General features: G+C 50.6%; 2 protein-coding genes across 2 annotated transcripts; one reads left to right on the top strand and one right to left on the bottom strand.

The window, feature by feature from the left end:
- The first annotated feature begins 142 nt into the window (after positions 1-142).
- On the top strand, positions 143-7,522 carry LOC119090621 (dihydropteridine reductase-like). Its single transcript, XM_037213460.1, is given in 8 exon segments — positions 143-264; positions 2,142-2,237; positions 2,556-2,745; positions 3,856-3,996; positions 4,771-4,791; positions 4,794-4,889; positions 4,892-4,961; positions 5,773-7,522. Coding segments are annotated over 7 exon segments (708 nt in total). The 5' UTR covers positions 143-264; positions 2,142-2,150; the 3' UTR covers positions 5,876-7,522.
- Positions 7,523-8,357: 835 nt separating this feature from the next.
- Positions 8,358-20,862, bottom strand: LOC119090622 (putative Dol-P-Glc:Glc(2)Man(9)GlcNAc(2)-PP-Dol alpha-1,2-glucosyltransferase). The gene is made up of 7 exons (XM_037213461.1): positions 20,815-20,862; positions 17,153-17,331; positions 16,411-16,590; positions 15,784-15,949; positions 11,645-11,799; positions 10,350-10,607; positions 8,358-9,686 (listed from the first exon to the last, which is right to left on the bottom strand). The coding sequence occupies exons 1-7, from the start codon at positions 20,852-20,854 to the stop codon at positions 9,210-9,212; spliced, it is 1,455 nt and encodes a 484-aa protein (XP_037069356.1). The 5' UTR covers positions 20,855-20,862; the 3' UTR covers positions 8,358-9,209.
- Between the last annotated feature and the right edge of the window lie 441 nt (positions 20,863-21,303).

Below are 21,303 nucleotides of genomic sequence, written 5' to 3'. Positions count from 1 at the left end.
AGCTGATTTATGATACTTAAGGCATGCAATACTGGACCAATATCACTCAGATCTTAAAACCTCGGTCAGCCTCGCATAGCTCTTCCATGATGCCAGTTGGCTTTCATTCGCGGCGCACCTTATCTGAAAACGCCGCGCGTAACGACTGCATGCGGCAGCTTTTGGCGGTACGGGCATCGGGTTGAGGCACGTAGATTCTGCGATCGACGGGCTGGGTCGAGGAAGATAGCGGTGGAAGATTTCTTGCTGACGGTATTAAAAAAGGTGAATTTTGATGATTTTTTACAAGAAAGACGTCACGTGTAAGAGTCGTGTCTGGAGGAAATGCTAAGTTGCGCTTGGGCCACTTCCCAGTTATGAATCCGATCGGTGACGGTAATTGGCGTGGTTTGTGTACTTTTCCCTTTTCCTTCATCTTTGTTAGGATGGAGCTGTTTGAAGCTTGGAGAATTTTAGCCCTGCAGCAAGCAGGAGAGGTTTAGTGCCAGGTAGGACATATGTTGCATAGCATTAATGTATGTAATTTTCAATGTGTGCAGGCTGGTACTTGGTGTGCCCTAAATTGGTGAGAGGTTGATACCAGTTTCAGGGTATTAAGAGCTATTGTTTCAAGGAATTATGATGGCTATGTTGACAACAAATTTTCCATGAAGATGTTTCCTACTAAAAATGATTTGAAAATTAACAGTCTGCCCCTGCCTGAGTTTCACGAATGTATGCTCTAAGGCAAGTGCTTTGACATGTAAATTTGCAGCCCAGTGATTGTGTTTTGAAGCAAGAAATACACCAGCTTAGACTGTTGCATGCATGTCAAATAGCTGCAAACTGATAATCTTCCAAAAGCACAATTTTGTAGGTTAATGAAATTGCAGCTCTTCATAGCTGGTAAACAGGCAGCATCTTGCCCACATTTGCTCTGAGCAGGTTTTCAAAAACCCAGGGTTCTTGGTCATGGTATACCTTGCTACCTCATGTTAAAAAAGAGCATTGTACATTGATAGTTGTTTTTAAGGCAGAACATATTGTACATAATGGTAAAACAGGTCATCTCAACTCTTTCCTTGGAACTTAAATAACTATGATAGCGGACATCCAAGCACTGCAAACATGCGGCAACTGCAACCCCGGAGCCATTGCTACGCATGATCAGAACATTACTGCATATCAAGAACCATAATGTGTGGGACCAAGGTAACAAGAATCCAATGAAATATGTTTCTTGCATATCCAAGCAGTCTTTCACACTATTTGTAGGTTGGTTGACATGGTGGGTAAATATGATGTCTTTGGGTGGGGAATGAAAAGCAAAATGAGAATATGGTGGCTAGATGAAACTTCTTAATATGGTGCATATATATTGCATGGAACATGGATGCTAATGGGACACTGGGTTGAAGGGGATAGGGTGGGGAGGTTAGGTTAGGTTAGGTTAGGTTAGGTTAGGTTAGGTTAGGTTAGGTTAGGTTAGGTTAGGTTAGGTTAGGTTAGGTTAGGTTAGGTTAGGTTAGCACAAACATGCCTGCACGCAATAAGAAACATCTTTCATCGCACTATTATTGTTACCTTGGCCCCCTACATTTTGTATGGTTTTTGATAAGAAGTTAGGTTGTAACCAGGCAACAGTAACTATGGTAGTAGTGATGGCCGGCTGGGGGGGGGGGTGGTCGAGGAGGTGGAGTGTGTGCAGTGCTCAGAAGCTTGCTATCATAGTTATTGAAATTTGAAGGTTGGAGCATGAATCTATCTGTTTTGTGATTATTTACAACATGTTCTGCCTTTGATGACAAATGATATACAATGTTCTTTTCTAACATTAGGTACCAATGTATACCTACACTGGGTTCTGAAGAATTACATCAAAGCTTGGGGCTTGAGCTAAAATCTGTGGTGGGCAAAAAGAAAACAATAATTCACCCATACAGCACCAGCAAATTGGAAAGATAGTTTCCTTACCTAAATAAGCCATCATGACAGGCCATTAAACTGAGCCACTTAAACTGGCAAAGGATGACAGAATGTTTATTTGGATCATTCATAACCAGATTGCTTCTGGAAGAGTGCTAGATTATCACTGCATTTATTGTTTATTATGAACATTATCTATTCCAGCCAGGATAGCTGATAATGGTTTGTTTTTCCAGGATTCCAACATGGGGTCAGTAAAAAAAGTGCTGGTGTATGGTGGAAAGGGAGCTCTTGGCTCTACCTGTGTCAGCACTTTCAAGTCCAAGAACTGGGTAAGGCAAGATACAAGAGGTCATGTCTGGTGTAATGCTGTAGGAACCAGTCTCATCTGTAAAGATATCGATTCAGCAATATTGACAACAAAATTGTGAACAAGATAATAGTCAACAGTATTATGCTCAACAATATTGTCTGGTCTTGGCCTCCATGAGCTTGTGTTGCTTAAGGAAAGATGTATTTTGTTGGATGCAACTGGTAAGAAGTAAACACTATTCTCTGCAGAGTTTGAGCTGATATAAAGGCCAGCTGGGTAGGTGGGCCTGGTTCACATTTGTCCGCCGCCGATGGCCTGACACCTGACTGTCGGGCAGTGGGTGGGCTGTGTGGACCTGGCACCCAACGAGGAGGCGGATGTGAACGTGCTGGTGAAGCCAACCGATTCGTGGGAGGAGCAAATGACGGCCGTGCTGGACGGCGTCGAGGGCGCGCTGGCCGGCGAGAAGCTGGACGCCATCTTCTGCTTGGCTGGCGGCTGGGCCGGCGGCAATGCCAAGGCCAAGAGTGAGTCCCTGGCGGCGGTGGGAGGCGTAACGTTGGCGAGACGAGGGGGGGACCCCAGTGGTGGTGTGAGGGGTGACGCTAGTAGAGTTGGGGAGGAGGGGTGACCTCCCGTCATCGGTGGGAGGCGTGACGCGGACTGAGGATGGGATGGCCGCGGCCTCAGCCTTGAGACCCAGTTGGTGAAGCTGCGCCGATGGTCTGCAGTGGAATGACTGACGTATGACGGCGCTGGTGTCGTTCGCGTAGCCAGACGGTGTGTGGCATCAGTTGTGCGCTGCATTAGTTGTACATATCGGCATGTATGGGGTGGGGGTCCAGGATTTCGCCGAGGTGGGAGGTGATTAGTTTTCGAGGGCCGAAGAGCTTCCGCTGACCCCTGCACGAAATTTTGTGATGCCGGATTCTAGTCTCAACTCAGATGCCTCAGCAAACTACTTCACTACCAAGCATTTCCCCATGCCACTTTTATGTTACTGGTAACGTCAGGTTCTTTCGTGGCAAAAATGTGCTTTGAACCCTAATCATTGTGTTCGGATCTCGCATCGGGTGGACCTATTTTATGACCATTACTCCTTGGGATTCGTGCCTTTTTTACCCAAGCTGCTGGGGTTCTACAGCGCAGTGGACATGTCTCACGGGCTTGGTTCGCCCGCAAGGGTTTTCTGTTTTATCCGTCCCTGATATGGGTGTGCCGGAAGCTTTGTCATTGTGTGATGGGTTTGTAATGGAATCCTTTTTTGCCTTTACAGCTGTATTCCGTGATATTTTCCCATTTCGTCATGTCACGAACATACATTACTATTATAAAGCGAAATACTTTCACCGACGCTTTCGTGACCCATGCAATCACTTTATCGTGAATAGTTATCGGAACATATGGACTTTCCCAAGTTGACGATTGCGGTTGACGGTTAACTATAAGAAAATATTGAAGTCAGGGATAGGCTTAAGTTCTGTTGAAAATACACTCTACCTCTTAGGTTTTATTGGATGGATTTCTGTATTTTATGTGAGAGTAATGGTCCGCATCACGTTCATTGGATGATGCGAACCGGCGGTCGCTGGCTGCCCGCTGCCCGACTCTCCCTGACCCGGCCGCTCGGCCGGCAGACATGGTCAAGAACTGTGACCTGATGTGGAAGCAGAGCGTGTGGAGCTCGGCCATCTCTGCCCACCTGGCGGCGCGCGCCCTGAAGGAGGGCGGGCTGCTGCAGCTGACCGGCGCCAAGCCGTCTCTCGGGGCCACCCCAGGTCAGAGCTGGTCATCGGTCTCACCGCGTGCTGTCCGCACCATGCTCTGACAATGGCCAGAGATTCCCACCGGCGTCCGCTGGTCTGGCCGCCAGTGAATTGGCACGTGTCGTGTCCGCCGCGCAGTGAGATGCACTCGGTCAGGTCTACCACGTCTGATGCGTTCGTTCAGCTTTAGCTGCTTCCTTGAGGGGGCTGAAGGAGTCCCCTATGGTTTCTGCCTGTTTTGTCTACGTCTCTATGTCTATGTCTGTGCATTTTGTGAGTCGTTGGTCAGTGTAAAATTGGTGGAAATAGATTATGTACTTACGCGGAAAGTTTCGTTTCGTTGCCGTGTTGTGCTCGGATAATGCAGGGCGGGCAACAAATTGGAGTGCTTTTTGGATTACAGTCGTTCTTTCGGATAACTGAGCGGTCGGCATGGCTGGTTTATCGCATGGCCAGATTTACAGATGCAAGGCGCTTATTTCCATGCCTTTTACACTCTTCTAAACTTAAAAGATTTGTCTTAAAGTTCGTTAATATGAATCTGTCCTCTGAAAACAGCTTTGATGTATTGCAATGTAAGAAGAACAGTTATGTGTGGCTACTGGCCAATGACACATGGTCCCATGTGACTGCTGACCGAGTGCACATGCTGTGTGGCTGCTAACCGAGCGCACGTCCCGCGTGGCTGCTGACCAAGTGCACGTACCGCGTGTGGCTGCTGATCGAGCGCACGTCCCATGTGCGGAGGTGGCTGTGCGTTACTATGGGCGTGCCGCGTCGCCGCAGGCATGCTGGGCTACGGTATGGCGAGGCGGCGGTGCACCAGCTGGTGCGGTCGCTGGGCGCCGAGGAGAGCGGCCTGCCGCCCGCCGCCACGGCGCTGGCGATCCTGCCCGTCACGCTGGACCGCCCATGAACCGCAAGTTCATGCCGGACGCCGACCACACCAGCTTGACGCCGCTGGACTACGTGGCCGGGTGAGTCGCCTCCCTGGTCGGCGTCGGCCGCCGCCCCTCCCACCAGGGCGGCTGGCGAGGGCCGCCGGACCCCGGGGCCTCCGGCTCGCGGGCTGGCTCGCCAGTCACCGAGGAACGTGATTGATGGCATAGGCGTATTCATCGACCTGTGGACCTGGAGACGGTCATACGATGTGTGGGATTTTCATGCCCCACAAGCGACTGGTGAATCGGTCGGTAGGAGGCGTGTCTTTGCTCTGTGAACTATGCATGGACGTCGAGCGGCGCGTGTGATTGGCCCACAGCGCAGCTGTCCCGGCAGCCGTCCGTTAAATCGATTGGAAGGGGTTCCATCTTTCAGTGGTGTTGACCCCATGTTAACTGCTCCCGGTTGGTTTGAGTGCATTGTTCATTAACCAGCTATTTGCTTTGTTCACCCGTGTAGCGTGTGGCCACGTGTTATCCCGGCTTGTTTGTTTTCATCCGGCTCGTTTGGTCTCCTTGCTCCCACTCGCCGTCCCTTCAGCCCCCTTATCTCGCACGCCTGTGGCCTGTTGCCAGCTGTCGCCCAACCGTGGCGTAGCGCGTGGTAGCGATGTTGCTCTTTCATCACGCATCGGACTTTCTGTTCCATGTTTTGCGTATCCAGTGGATTTCCTCCATGTAAAACGTATTTATTTTCGATGGCCAATACTTTATTTGCGTCTACTTAATCACTTACTGCATTTTATAATTGTTTTTTTGCTGTGGTCGCTCGCACGATGTTTGAAGTTGTTATTGTACATGTCAGGCACTAGTTATGTTGGTGACTGTTTGTTGTCTGGCATTTCAGACTGTTTGCGCAGTGGACTGAGACTGACGACCGCCCCAAAACAGGCAGTCTTGTGCAGCTGATCACAAAGGAGGGCAAAACGGAGCTGATCAACGCCGAGTAGTTGGTCACGGCACCGCTATATGGCAATAGTGGCATGCGCTGCTCGCTTGGTACGCGAATGCTGCATACTGACCGATCTGATCGAGTGATTAATGTCTGTTCGTCTTTGGCTGTCATTTTTTAGCATGTTGTGCTATAACCTGTGCTCTGATAGCGATCAAGGACGTCGTCCAGCAAACACCCCGCAATGTACGTGCAATTTTCGTCTGGGATCTGTGTTGGCTAGTTAAGGGCGAAAGAATAGCTAAAAGTTGACAAATATTTCCGCGAATATTAACTGCCATATAATGGTGCAATATGGACGAACCGACGACTGTTCATTGGTTTATATTTTCTGATGCTGGAAATGGGTCCGATGCATTTGGCCGCCCATAACAAGTAGCGCCGTTTTTTGTTTTTTTTTTAGTCCGGCTCTATAGAACAGGCTTGTTGGACGTGACAAGGGTGACAAATTTGCGAAAGGAGCAAAGACGGGATAACCGGTGACGCGTTTCCAAGGTTGGACTGTTGACTAATGTGCAGCTTGCCATGCTCGCGGGATAGGTTAGTGAGTTAGTATGGTACGACACAGTGCATCTCGTGCCATTCCTGGGCCGGCATTGTTCCCGCCGCCGCGGCGTATTGGGTTACGTGTTTCATCGCTGTCTTCGTCGATATGAGTGCAGCATATGGAGATAACCGCATGAAAGGCCCGAAGCCGGAGGCCGCCACTGAGTGCAACTTTTTGATAATTCTGCATTTCGTTGATGCTATAGCACAGCTTGGCGGTGCCTAAATGGAGAACGTGTGGGAGACATCGCTGCGGAAGCTCCTTGCACCGCCAATGATGCGAAAGCTGTGCACTTTTGCGGCCGCCCGGGTTGCGTTGTTATTTGAAAAGTACTCCAAGCTTTCGAATAGCAACAATCCACGTTGGCCAACGCGAGTCCTTTATTGCTGCCGCATCCTGCTTCTCGGCGGCGCCTTGGCCACAGCCATCGTGCTTGTAGCGTCACGGGCATGGACTCTGCACGCCAATGTTATTTACGGCCAAAATTACGGCACGATATGAACACGTGGCAAGAGTGTCGTGCAGAAACAAAGGCCTCTGTCCGGTCCACTGCAAATTAACAGTGGCCTTCGGCAGTGCACAAGGCACTAGTGTGTCAGTTTTGACATTTCTTCGAATTGCAAACTGAGAATAAGCTTCAGAAGTATGTGGCGATGCTTGCCATTTCGATAAAAAAGATGAAGTGGGTTGGTGGTCAATATCCAACAAAGAACTGAAATGTCATCTGATTCACTCAGAAAATTCGAAAGCCTATTGAGAAGTATCTGGTGCTTCTCGCGCATGCGCCGTGACAAAACCCAAGCACGGAGTCTGGTCGCGTGTCGTTCAAACTTGACATAGTTGTCTGGCTCACTTTGCATGCATTGCCGTATCGTTCGCTGCCAGTCTCTTTACTAACATGTTGTGGTGATGGTCTTCCGTAGCTCTCGACGTGCGGTCCCGGCCGTCGCGCCGCGTAATACTCAGATGCAAGTGTTCGCCAGTAATGTGTCAATGTTGTGGTGTATGCCTTGTCTAATGGGACCAAGAACGATGGCTGTTGGTGTCTGCTTCTGCACTGCGAAAATAGCAGTGCGTGTAATAAATGGTTGTGAAGCACGTGGTCTTGTCAGCACGCGCGGCACTGGGCAGTGGCGCGCCCGCTGGGCACGCCAGAGCAGACACTTCGACCGCCCAGGCGGTCCACTGCCACAGTGAAGTTTGCGAAACACCAGCGTGCTTCGCCTGGGCCACACAAGTATAATACCACCGGGTGTTTTATTGCCACCAACACCGAAAAACCCGACCGCAATACATTGCCCACCGCTCAGGACTGTTGCCACACACGGCCGCCACCAAACGGCGGCAGCGGACACACGCGCCGGCGCCGCGCGGCACCACTCTGATAGCCAGCTGCACCAGCGGAAGCGCTGGTGACGGGCCAGGGCTGCGCGGGCCCCCGGACGCGCCCCGGTGTCGGGCTACCACAGGGCGACCATCAGCAGCGCGACGAGTGACCCCGGGTGACGAGCGGAACGGTTGGCTGCGCTACATCGGCTTCCACCGACCGACGCCGAAGGACGAGGTCGCAAACTGTCGCCCCGCCAGCCCGGTCCTAACATGAGATGTGGCTTGTTACGATGCCATCAAAGACAAAGACGCGCTACATGGCCGGGCAATGGAGTGCCCGAAAGCCCCTCAGCAACACACGCAAATGGGAACCCACAAGACCGGCACACGTGCCACAGCAAACTGCAAGGGACTGTTCGTTTATCTACTTGACTTACACACACGCACACTCACACATCCACGACAAATGCTTTTTGTGTCCGTCGAAATGGATGCGGTGGGTCAAGGACGGATCCAGAACACGATCCGGGGGATAAAGGTGTCCTACTTTTAAAGAAACATCTGCACTTCTCTTTCCTCCGCCTTGATGAGCAGTTGTTCTTACTCCAAATATGCGATCTTGGTGGGGTTGGGGTGTGGGGGGGAAGACTGAGATGGCCTACCCCTTAGATCCCACCTTGACGTAATCAGGCGACACAGAATGACAAATGCTAGGGGCTAAAATATGGGGAAATTAGGGTAGGATAAGTATTTTTTAGGACGGAACATTGACACATGTAGCAACTTCGGCAGTGTATTGCCACCAACGATGTTTCCGCAACGGCGTGCCTTCCAGCAAGGGCTAAGGCTATACGAATATTCAATCTCATCCAAACACGGCAAAAAGCAGGGGATGAACGATGAATGATTCTGCATGATGCATGACGTACTACGCACGACGTTTACAGAGGCCTTGTGTACAGAGACCTTCGTGGCCATTAAGTAGTGACTAGAACTGAAAACCCATGGCCGAACACAGGTTCTTCGGTGCCAAATGCCACCGAATGCTGTAACTAAAGACGCGCGTACGGGCCAGACTGCGCCGTCTCATCAGCCGTTCGAGGCCAGGCGTGTATAACAGTCACAGCTGCTTCACCCACCAGCGGCGTGGTGCACCTGCCTGCAGCTGGCACCACTGCACCCGCCGTCGGAGGGCGCCCGGCGTACACGGTCAGACCGCACCAGCAGCACCTCCACTTCGGCACGCGCTGCGGTGAGCGCGCACACACCGGGGTCGTCCCCTCCCCCTCCCCCGCTGACTGGAGGCTGCTGCCTCCCGAGGCACCCCACCTCTTCTCAGTCGCCATCGTATGACATGGTAGCCGCCGGTGGAGTGGGCTGGGGCGGCGGGAGCGGGAGCTCCGCCCCGCAGGCCGTGGCTAGAGCGGCGCCGCCTGACGCGCCGCTCGTCCGGGGCTCACCAGATGATGCGCTGCAGGCCCGGCTGGTCCTCCCACGTGAACGTCTTCACCGTGAACAGGTACAGCGTGGCGGCGTTCACCATGGCGTACAGCGCGCACTCGGCCAGGCACGCCAGCGCCCCTGGCGGCCGCAGGTGGAGGCGCAGCAGCAGAAACGGCAGGATGAAGTAGCGGAACTCCAGCAGCCGCTGCGGCACGAGCGCCGCAACCGCGCCGGCCGCCAGCACGGCGCGCTGCAGCAGGGGTCGGCGCGCGCCGCCGGCCGCCATCAGGCAGAGCGCCGCCAGCGAGACGGGCACCAGCGCCAGCCGCCGGCTCGGGTGGCCCAGCCAGCGGCGCCACGCGTAGAAGGCCAGGTGTCGGTTGTCGGCGAGGAGATACGGGTGCGCCGGCCCGGCCGACTGCAGGAGCAGCGCCAGCGCGGCGGCCACGCCGGCCCAGAGCAGCGGCCGCCGGCGCAACGACCGCCACATCTGCCGAGCCGTCGGGTCAGATCAGATCAGGTTAGGTCAGGTCAGGTCAGGTAAGGTCAGGTCAGGTCAGCGTCGAGCGACAGCGGTCGGCGGCACACCGATCGCCACACCTACCGAGCTGTCTGCACGTTAGATCAGGTCAGCCGACGGTGTTGCTCCGGGCCGCCCCATACCATCAGGTCCGCCCGCCCTGACCCGCCCGACCTCGGCCAGCTCACGTCACGCGCGCCATGTGAACGGCGGTGACGCGTCACATGAGACGGGCTCACCGGCGGTATGGCCGCCGGCCTACCGAACGCTGCCTGGCGAGCGCTACCGAACCTGCGGCACGCAAGCCGTCCGCCCGCGTTAGAGGAGCACCCCGGCGTATTCTCTGGCTGCTCTCGGTCCTGCTGCTCTCATCACCCCTGAGCGGCGTTCACCTGGTACCCCCCCCCCCCTCGGGGAGCGTCGGCACCTTCACCTCATCGGCGTCATCCCCCCCCCGAGCGGCGTTTACCTGCCCCCCCCCCTCCGGAGCGTCGGCACCCTTACCTTATCGTCACCACCCCTGAGCGGCGCTCACTTGGCACCCCTCCGGGCTGTCGGCACCCTCACCTCATCGGCATCACCACCCCTAAGCAGCGTTCACCTAGCACCCCTCCGGGCTGTCGGCCCCCTCACCTCGTCGGCGTACTCGAGCGTTAGCGGCGCCAGGAAGCCGGCAGCCGTGGCCAGGAAGTAGAGCAGCTGGGGCGCGTTCAGCACCGCCTCGTGCGCCGACCGGTCGCCCACCACCAGGCCGCCGTTCCAGACCACGAAGGCGGCGAACCCGACGCACACCAGCACGTACTGCACGCCCTCGTACAGCACGTCCGTCAGCGCCTCGGCGAAGTTCAGCGGGTCCTTCTTCATGTGGGCCGAGTAGAAATGGAGCACGTCCTGACGGCGGAGCGGCGCCACGGCCGCCACGTGAGCGACAGGCGTCAACTCGAGATAACGCCGCTACGGATGTAGAACTGGAATACGACACCATCTCGTATCTAGGGCATTAATTCATACGCGCGGGCCACATAATGAGGTTAAGATTTTGCGTTACATTTTTACTTCAAGCATTTCAGGTTGCGACCTAGTGTAACCTGACACGACTAGCTGTTAACAAATAGAGAAAACGCAAAGCGGCGGTCGTAAAAAATACCCACCAATGTTTGGGCGATATTAATTAAACTTGCATTCAGCAGTATCCAATTCATTCAGGATATGACGTATTACAGAACATTCAGTAAAATCGGCTTCAGCATTGGTTTCCTAGGACGTCAAGACCTGGACACAGGCAGGTTTTTGTTCTACCGATGATACATTGATAAAATTGTGAGTGCTGTCTTCCCAATGATCATGCCTCTATCCTTACTTATAACAACTGGCTGAAAATGTAATCTGAGGAAGCAACATTGCATTGTGGATTTTACGTTTCATAATGAAATATAACGCTGCATTGTGGATTTCACGTTTCATGATAAAATTAGTACAATGTGCGATTCCTTGGATTCAAGACATTCATTACTTGTACATTAAGCCTCACGTCTAAGTAGGTTTGCATGAACTCCAACAAGGAAACCTACATTTGCTTGCTCACTCACAGTTGGCACAGACACCGCTTGGTGACCAGCAGTACGCGTCCCTCACGTGATAACACAAGCCTTGACACATCCTCTCTGCTCAGAGTGACCTACGGCGCGTGTCGTCAGCCTTGTGCCTACCCTGCGCCGTGTGAGTGTCGTGTGCCACACGTTTCTTGTGCCCTGTGTCCTCTGTGTCTAGTGTGTCCAGTGTCACGTGTCTAGTGTGTCCAGCGTCACGTGTCTAGTGTGACCAGTGATACGTGTCTAGTATGTCCAGTGTCACATGTCAAGTGTGTCCAGTGTCACGTGTATCGTGTGCCACGTGTCACGTGCCGTGCACCGCTGGCGGTGACTGACCCGCACGATCCGGGGCGAGCACGGGTCCACCGTCTTGCGGCGGCCGGCCGACTTGGAGGCGGCCAGCGTGGAGACCATGAAGTCGGAGCAGGCCAGCGCCGCCAGCACGCCCACCCAGATGACGTTGGTCTGCCGCACCAGCACGGCCACCGCACCTATCCGACGGTATGACGTCAGCTTACTGACCACGCCCAGCTGGCTACCGCGGACCGGATCCGTCCGGGGCTGACCTCAGCCTTCCGACACGCCGCGGGCACGCGCACTGACCAGTCAGCCAAGCATATATATATATATATATATGTATATATATATATATATATATATATATATATATATATATATATATATATATATATATATATATATATATATATATATATATATATATACATACATATATATATATATATATATATATATATATATACATATATATATATATATATATATATATATATATATATATATATATATATAGGTTGGAAAAACTTCTTCCATACAAACATTGTTAAAAAGCCAGGGCGTATTCAGCTGCAGTGAGCTTTCTTTAGGCATGTTCGATCAACTTTATGTTTCGCTAACTTCGTTCCGCAGGTTGAAGATCAATGTGCCAAAATTGATTGTCATATGCTCTATCTTAACGTGCTGGATATACCTGTTTCCATCTTCGGAAGAAGTATAAAAACGGCTGTCAGCACATCGCGCCAAAACATGGCGCAAGGTATTTTAAACAAACGTATCAACCTCACACATGTGACGCCTTTTCATTCGCTCGGCCGATTTGTGAAGACAACTCATGAAATTGCAACAAGAAATACAGCAGTTCAGTCTAGAACAAGAATTGTTGCCCTCCCCCACACCTTCTATAGTTTTTACTGCCATCCCCATCATGCTTAAGTGCCGCACGACTCCGTTTGGTTATAGAGGGATGGAGTGACTTCCCTAAAGTGGAGGGATTCAAACACCATACGCAACCGCTGTTCACGACAGGTTCTTAAGACGTTTCTGTTTTCGGTGATGCCTCTTCGGGTAACTAATCTGTGGTGTTTTCTTCGTAGTGTTGTTGGATGCATCCTGCTCTTCGGCGCATGGCTAAACGTCTGGATAGAGACGTTGTCGTAACGCCAACATGACTTATGTTATTAGGTCTATAACCTTTATCACGACAAACATATTGTCAAATTGCATTGGTTTTCTTCAGTTGGTCTAGGACTAGTTGCAGGTTGTTACGCATGAGGAGATCGCTGATCTTTTTGTTTTTATAATGAATGATAGGTTTCAGATTTTGGTCTCTATCTGCACAAGCTCAAAGTCATCTACGGAGCACAGGAGCACCCAGACAGGAAAATAAGTGAATCTACTCTTACAAGGTCGGCGACCAGACCTTAATGTACAGGACTCATCATGGCTGATCATGCGAATGTGATTGGCTTAATGTGCGACACTTCGTAGCTTAAGATCGTTTCCATGTTTGAGCGATACCTGTCGCGCGACGCGTGATGCCTCTTTCATTGAAATTATTTGCATGCACCAAGTGATGCGTGATCTGTAATCCCTGCTTACTTGAAATCGTTGCCTTAAAGTTGCTTGCATGTATGAATGATGCGTTATGAGTGATGTCTGTTTGCTGAATTGGTTTGCATGTACACGTATTTTTCGCGCATTTTAAGTTTTACACACGCACTGTATCACAGTAATGGCCGGCAAATGCCTTTGTTTAATACCCCGAACGTCGCTGAACTGTAAAAATTGTCTCGCTGTTTAAAAAAAAAAACACTGAAAAATCGCGTAGGATCGGCCAGCAATTTTGGATCTACTACTGGTATTACTTCGATAAAGGCACGTAGTCCAAACGTCAAATTTATCTCTCCATTCTGCTGATTATTCTACGAGGAGTTAATAATCCTGTCTGATCTATATCCATGATGTTCCTCGCGAATCCATTTCACAACTTGCGTAATTTATTTATACAACACTTATCTGTCGGTGGCGCTTTGCCGAATGACGCATTCGTCGACTTTATATGAAGAGACCACTTGATTTTTTAAAGTTTGACGTATTCGTTGTAGGTGCCTCTTGTCTCTTAGAATGTCTTGCCTCTCGTATTCCCGCTTCAGATTACGTCGGATATCCTCGTCCACTTGTAAATTCGAGTATCCGCTGCTGAAGATCTGCTTCACTCTCACGAGCTCCGAGTGGGAAATAAGCCGAGAAGAACAGTATCGAATCACTCAGCGCATAAAGGTTCTGGCCACACTTCTGTTTTACCGGTCGCGACATTCACTGTCGGCATGCGAGCAAATGCTGTCACCAGCCGCCTCACAATGCAGTGAGGTCACAAACCGGTTGGCTTCGGTTTCAATAAGCGCAACAAGATATGGAAGCGTGTTGTCTAAACCGATATAAGTGAATTTGAGAACTGAAGTGAAAACACGTAAGTGAAGAAGAGTTTGCTCTATCTGTGATTTCGATGACGTAAGGTGGTCCTGGTCGCGTACATCAGCAAATATGTCGTCGACGCATATATCAAAGTGTTGGGACTGATAGTAGGATCATCCAATACAGTCTTCTCAACATGACATCTGTAGAAATTTGCAAGCAATGGCCCGAAGGGCGAGCACATTGCAACGTCCTGCTTTTGAAGGAAGAGGTGGCCATCAGGCCTTTGGAATGGTCCTTCTTTGGGGCAAGCAATGAGCAGTTTTTTTAAGCCTCCGCTTAGCAGGTGGCAAGATCTTAATGCTATAGACGTGGCGCAGAATGATTTCGACTGTGCTGTCTATTGGAGCATTAGAAAACAAGCTTTCCACATTAAGACCGGCTGATGTATTAATGGCCTGACGCGTTCGCATTAAGTCAGTGAACTCACCGATGGCTTAGCCAGCTTGTATGGTAGGCTAGTGACTTGCGATATTACAGGCCTAAGTGGCTTGTCTGATTTGTGTTTTAACATTTTGATAGGAATAATCCGGAAACATTACCCTCACATGCAATCTTCTCATGTGTAGCAGCCTGCAGCAAGGGTAAGCTTGTTGTGAAAAAGATTGCTGACTTAACAACATAAGTTACATGGGCGTTACGACAACGTCTCTATCCAGACGTTTAACCACGCACCGAAGACATGGAGTCAATCAACAACACAGGGCAGCAAAACACCACAGACATGTTGCCCAAACATGCTTCACCGAAAATGCAAACGTTTTAAGCACCTGTCGTGACCAGCGTTTCCCCATGGCGTTTGAATCCCTCCACATTAGGGAAGCCACGCCATCCCTGAATAAGCAAATGAAGTTGTGTGGCCTTTTAACATGGGAATGCCAATGGGAACTGTAAAAGGTGTGGGGAAGAGGAGCGTTGCTTGTTCTAGACTGAGCTGTTCTATTTATTGTTGTCATTTCATGAGTTGTCATCTCGATTGACCAGAGCGAATGAAAAGGTGTCACGTGTTTGAATGTGAACTACTTGTTTCAAAACCTTGCACCATACTTCTGTGCAATGTGCTGAGAGCTGTTTTTAACTCATTCCGAAGATGGACAGATATTTCCGAAACGTTAGGACAGACTATATGGCACACAGTTTGTGTGCCTTGATCTACAACCTGTCAAACAAGGTTAAACGAAACATAAGGTCGATCGTGCACACCCAAAGAAAACATATTAAAAGTGAATATGCCCTGATCCTTAACAATGTCTGTATATATATATATATATATATATATATATATATATATATATATAACTGCAATGAATTTCCCTCGTATATGCTACAAAAGCAGCACAGGACACGTTATATACAGGCGGTATAGAAGTTCGGGTCACCAGCCTCATGAGGAGTATCCAACACCATACCACTTGTCAACATACAGCACGCAATGCAAATACAGCACACAATGCAACACAGTCCACTCAACAGCACAGACGCTGTCTCCGTTAACATCCACCAACAGCGACGTGCAAACAGAGGGGGGGGGGGGAAGGACAGATTTGCACATCCCAGCTTCGCAAATAATGTGGCACCAGCCAAAGAACAAAATGCGCACGGAAACCTCTCCCTCCCCCCACCCCTTTGCAAGTTGGCAGGTGTGTGCGGACTGGCCGCTGACTGGCCGTTCGGCGCCAGTCCGGTGAGGCGGTACTGACCGATGCAGGCGGCCGTGCCCGGCTGCCGGTGCAGGTGCAGCGAGTACATGAGCAGCACGCACAGCGTCGACGCCACGTCCGTGTAGTAGAGGAACGAGAACGTGTAGAGCACAGGGAACGAGGCCAGCGTGAGCGATGTCACCAGGTGGCGCCACTCGCGCGACTCCTGCCGGCAGACCGGACCACACGGTCAGGCGGGGATGACTGACTGAACCACACGGCCCGACGGGGATGACTGACTGGGCCACACGGTCAGGCGGTGATGACCGACTAGCCCGCCCACGACCGTCGCCTGCCGGCGCCAGGGTCCGGCTAGCCACCGCGCACCCGGGAGCCCCCTGAGCGGCCACACACTGGCACCGCCCTGCCAAGTACGGAGCCAGCCACTCCCCATGTTCGGTCGTGCGGGCAGCCTTTTTCGCAGTCTCTGCCACAGTTCATACAACAACAGCGCACGGCATCGAACGTCGGATGGGATATTGTTGCTGGTGTTTGCTGCGGCATGAGCAATATTGCAAGTAACGCGGCTCGCTTTGATACACCTGGGACCATAAAGTGCAACGCCAGGCGACCACAGCTCTTTACCGATCGACTCCAGAAGGCAGCAGGCTACGATGCCCTCCTCACCTCAGTGTTGAGCACCTTGAGGATGCTGTAGATGACGACCAGCGTGATGACGGAGAAGAGGAGGTTGACCATGCGCAGGAGGTAGACGGTGCAGGAGGGCGGCTCGAGGCCGGACAGGTAGCCCAGCAAGCCCACCGACAGCAGGTACAGGCCGGGCAGCGTGGTGATCTTGGGGTCCCACTGCGCTCGGCGGCGGAGCAGGCGTAGGCGCGCGCCGTCAGCACACGCGCCGCAGCCGGTCATCACCCCCACTGACGCCTGCCCTACTCTCACACAGTCCACAGTCAGAATAATTCTAGCCGATCGCCTGATTCGTTGCCTGCCTTTTATGAGTTCAAGCGCAAACAAGCCAGCACAGTGTCACACCCATAAGAACAGGTGAGCGAATTCGTCAAAAATACTTTGGGGTGAGGTACTGGTGACTGGTGTGGCCGACCACACTTATCAATCCGGCGTGAGGGGAGGGGAGGGAGGACTTAGCTTCATATGAGAAGAAGGTCACAAGATCATGTGTGGAAGAACCCGACATGAGACAAAGACGAAGCCAACAACGCATCCCTCACTTCAACTGGCAACAACACGCTCTCAAACCGGACCGGACGCAAACCGGACCAGAACCCCAAGTGTGCTGGAGTCAGTGCGGGACGGGTGCGCGGCACGCAGCGACGACCGCCAGCTCGCCCGCGGTCGCGCGGCGGCCGGACCACGGCCTAGCACACCAGCACGCGGCGTCGAGCCGCACCTGCGTGTAGTTTCCGGCGCAGAACTGCTGGCACTGCGGGATGTGGAACGCCTCGTCGATGAAGGGCGTTGGCTGCAGGGCGTACACGTGGTGGAACACCAGCAGGGAGGTGCCGCTGAACACGGCCACGGCGGCCAGCAGGCCCGCCGTGTACCACTTGACCTCCATGGCGGGCTGCTCTGCGACAGAGACGCCACGGTAGTGTCTGGTGGTGGCCGGGGCTTCAGGAGAGCAGCCACTCCAAATGGCATTACTTAGGGCATGCCTACAAAACAATCCAATGTTGTGTGCTCCCGAATGACGATGAAATTAACGTAGCAAAGTACGGCTGTTCAATGCTGCTTAGGACCTCGATAAGAGTACAACTGCCATTTGTGCACAAGGCTGGGGGTGCATGGGTAGGGGCTTTGACTCAACGCACCACACCAAGGGGCATAATCTCACACAGTTTATTTTAGTAGCATGATAGGAAAAAGGGCCTAAACTTTTCCACAAAATGCATTTTAGAAATGGACTTTCTATGAATCTAACACAATTGCCCTTCAGCTTTCTTGGGTGTGGAGGGGCCTGAATCTACCTCACAGCTTAACTTACAATCCTGAAATCACACTCCTAATTTCATCATTATGCCAGTTATGGCATAATGCAATATGCTACATCACCAATGCTTCATCTACATGGTAGGGCCCATCCTGTTTAAGATGCTGAGAGCAGGCTAGGAGAGTGCCCATCTGCATGGTCAAATGCTCCTCTATTATTCACGTGCATTAGCATATGATTTCACAACAGAAATTCATTTGTCTGGGTAAACACACTGACAGTGATAATCTTTCCTCATTAGGATGGTGCTTCCTCTAGGCCAGCTGTTTCCTTGATATGCTTGTCAAGTTCAGTGACGACCACACTAAAAAAACTATAGCCAGATGTTCTGGCAGTTTATGAGATCATAAGACATGCTGAGCATTATGTGAAGTAACAGATGCTCAACAAATTGCTGTTAATATACCTAGCATCTAAAATGGGCTTAGGTGAATGCATGGCACAAGATCAGGTGTATGCCAGCAACAGGATTCAGGTACATGTACAGGGTATCCAGAAATTGATGTGTGATTGTATCATCCTAAGCAATGGAGAAAATAAATGAGACTGGTTCATGATTTATTTGCCAATGTAATCCCCACACAGTCTTATGCACTGCAGCATGTGCTCCGGCATGCCACACACCAGGCTGTTGAGTCTCTGCCTTGACATTTCGCCACGCTGCTAACACGTTTTGGAGCAGGGCCTTCTCTGGAGTGGCCAGCGACATCTTGCTGAGCTCCCCTTGACGATCGCCAGAGATTCTCGATCGGCGACATGTCGGGGCTGTTCCCTGGCCACATGCCCTCCTCCCAGAAGCCTGAGAAGTTGATGGGGCACCAGTCCTGGGTCTTCCTGCATGATAAGCTGGAGTGCCGTCCTGCTGGATATCGGCTTCGACAAGTCCGGAAGGACGTTGACCTCGGTTGGCGGACCTTCCTCCGCAGCATCGTCGAGACTGCAGTCTTCTCCAGCACCTCTCTGACGTAGTAGTCGGCGGTCACGGTCTGCTCACGCAGGATTTGGTGTAGCTCAGTGAGGGTCCTGCAGCTCACCATGCCCCAGACATGAGTCTTCAGCAGTTGCTTCACCGTCCCAGCCATCGGCACCTCCGAGCTGTTGTTGGCCAGACCCTGTCGTGCTGGCAGTCAGGGCCTTGGAGAGCTCGAAGGGTGATCCGTCACTGAACAGGACGCGTCGCCAGTCCTGAACGGACCCCTTCTCGCGGGCCTTGGTGAATTCCAGTCGCCGGCGCTTCTGGCTCACGGTAAGCCTTGGCTGCAGCCTGAGCTTGAGTGGCTTCGGTTGCAGGCTGGTCTTCAGACACCGGTAGACAGCCAACTTGGAAGCTGGGTGCTTCATTGCCGTCAGTTTTCTCGCCAGGGTTCTCGTTGAATGGCACCTTTTGAAGGCCGACATTGCAACGACTATTTTCGCCACTCGGCTCATGGCTGACTTCCGTCCATGACCAGTGTGGTTTTCAAGTGTCTCTCCTGAGTGGTCAGTAGCCAGCCAGCGCCTGATCGTCGCTACATTGATACCCAAGTCCCTGGTGACCTGAACCTAAGTCATGCCACCCTTGATCATCCCATCCCTACCATAGTGGATCATGGCTTGCACTCTTTCACCATTGGGGAAATGTGGACTCAGAGCAGTGGCTATCTCAAAATGTATTACTTCTCCCACCCCCTACAGCTGACATCAGGCTGGCTGCCAGGGTCATGTGACGCCTGACACAGGGAGATCCCCGGGGGCTAAGCACAGTAAAATTTCACTCATTCAGCATTCCTGAGAGGGAAATAACAGGTGGCACTAGTCATGTACAGTTAAAAATGAGTAAAACATCATCAGAGCCTGTATGCTATCATCTTTTGTAAAAAAGGCAATTAAATATGCAACTAAGCTGAATATTTAGTGTACCACCTATTAACTACTCAATGTCTTCTACTTTTTGGACAGAGCTGTGCCTGAAACCACCAAAATCTATCAAAAGATGCAACAATGCATAAAAATGCAACAATGCATAAAACCATATTTGCAACATGCAACAATGCATGCCCCATGCAACAATGCCATAAAAACCATATTAATGCCATATAAACCAAAAACCATATTTGTATACCAACTAGTAACAACCACAAACAGTTTCCCAACATCCTAAATTAGCATCATGGTAAACAAATGTGATAACAGAAACTCTTTTACATATGGAGTTTGTTCCTGTTGCTCATCTTATCTTCTCTACACATTGAAGCTTCTCCAAACTAACCTGACTATTCCCATGGGATCCAGGCACATACCTGCATAAGATTATGCCCTACCACATATTGTATTTAGCCTGGTGCAAATGACCATACTTAATGCTATGGCCTAATAGCTTAAAGGACAAAGTTATCCACCAGCATAAAAATGTTACCTAATTTTTACAATATTTAAATATTTACCTTCCAAAGCTCAACAATGCCATAGACCCATGAGCAAAATTTTAACAGCACCTAACTTGGCATGATGTGTACATAGGAATGGCATATGAGGCAGGGGCTAGCTGCCACCCCCCCCCCCCCCCTTCCACCACTCACTCCCAACTGCAGACAACACAGAACATTAATGCTGCAGGTGAGTGGAAAGAAACAACATGCAAATTATGTTAACCCACCATCTCAATAAAAATTGCTTCACTTATGTGGATATACCCATGCAATATATCAAATTAAGTAGTCAAAACACCTGTTTGGCTTTTCCCACATGAGTATAAACAAAATGTACCATTATCTCCATATCTTTCATACCTTAACTCTGATGCCAGTGTAAATCAGCTAGAAAGATGCAAAAAGTGTCAGAGAACTCCAAAGAAAACTCAATGACTGAAGTAGTTCAAAACATAATCATATTTAGGTCCTGACAGTAGGTGATACCTAATCTTCTGATGAGCCGCTCAAGGAACACCTGCCTAAACGATATGACATCCCCCTTGTCAAGACAGCTACAGCAGCACACGTAAGGTCCGTTTGTAAGTCTAACCCATTTTAACCAGACTTGACTGGTGCTTTACACTGGCCTCGCAGCGGCACCACTTGCCCTACCTTTCTCTTGTATGCTGCATGCAAATCTTCCCGTCTGCATCGCCTCGTCAAATGCGTCGTTTTAGCAACAACCAACGCAAGTTTGTGTAGCTCACAAATTGTGCCAGTTCGCCATTTGGTGGAGTTAACTTTAGCTATAAATTTGTCCTTTACGGCGTTTTGACACCAAATAAGAAGTACTCCAAATATTAACAAATCCAAACAATTTAAAGAGAAACTCTTTAATAAACATAGATTCATCAGTCTAGTTACATTATGCGTTTTCTGATTACTATACTTGTAGCTCTATGAAGTAGATAAAGAAAGGGAAGGCAGGGAGAAAACTTTAAGCACAATAATTACAAGTAGCTCCTAAACATTTTTCGCATTTTGTAAATCACGAATTTATTTGCAGAAAGACATCATAGGATGAAGTTTCAATTTTTTATACAATTTTTTAGCAAGAGAACATTATTTGTGGTGAAACAGCTCCTTATTTTATTAACTTCT

Source organism: Pollicipes pollicipes, unplaced genomic scaffold, assembly GCF_011947565.3.
Source record: "Pollicipes pollicipes isolate AB1234 unplaced genomic scaffold, Ppol_2.1 Scaffold_3087;HRSCAF=3621_pilon_pilon_pilon, whole genome shotgun sequence".
NCBI lineage: Eukaryota > Metazoa > Arthropoda > Thecostraca > Pollicipedomorpha > Pollicipedidae > Pollicipes > Pollicipes pollicipes.
Note: the sequence above shows the minus strand (reverse complement) of the source record. Positions and strands in the feature narration are given on the sequence as shown.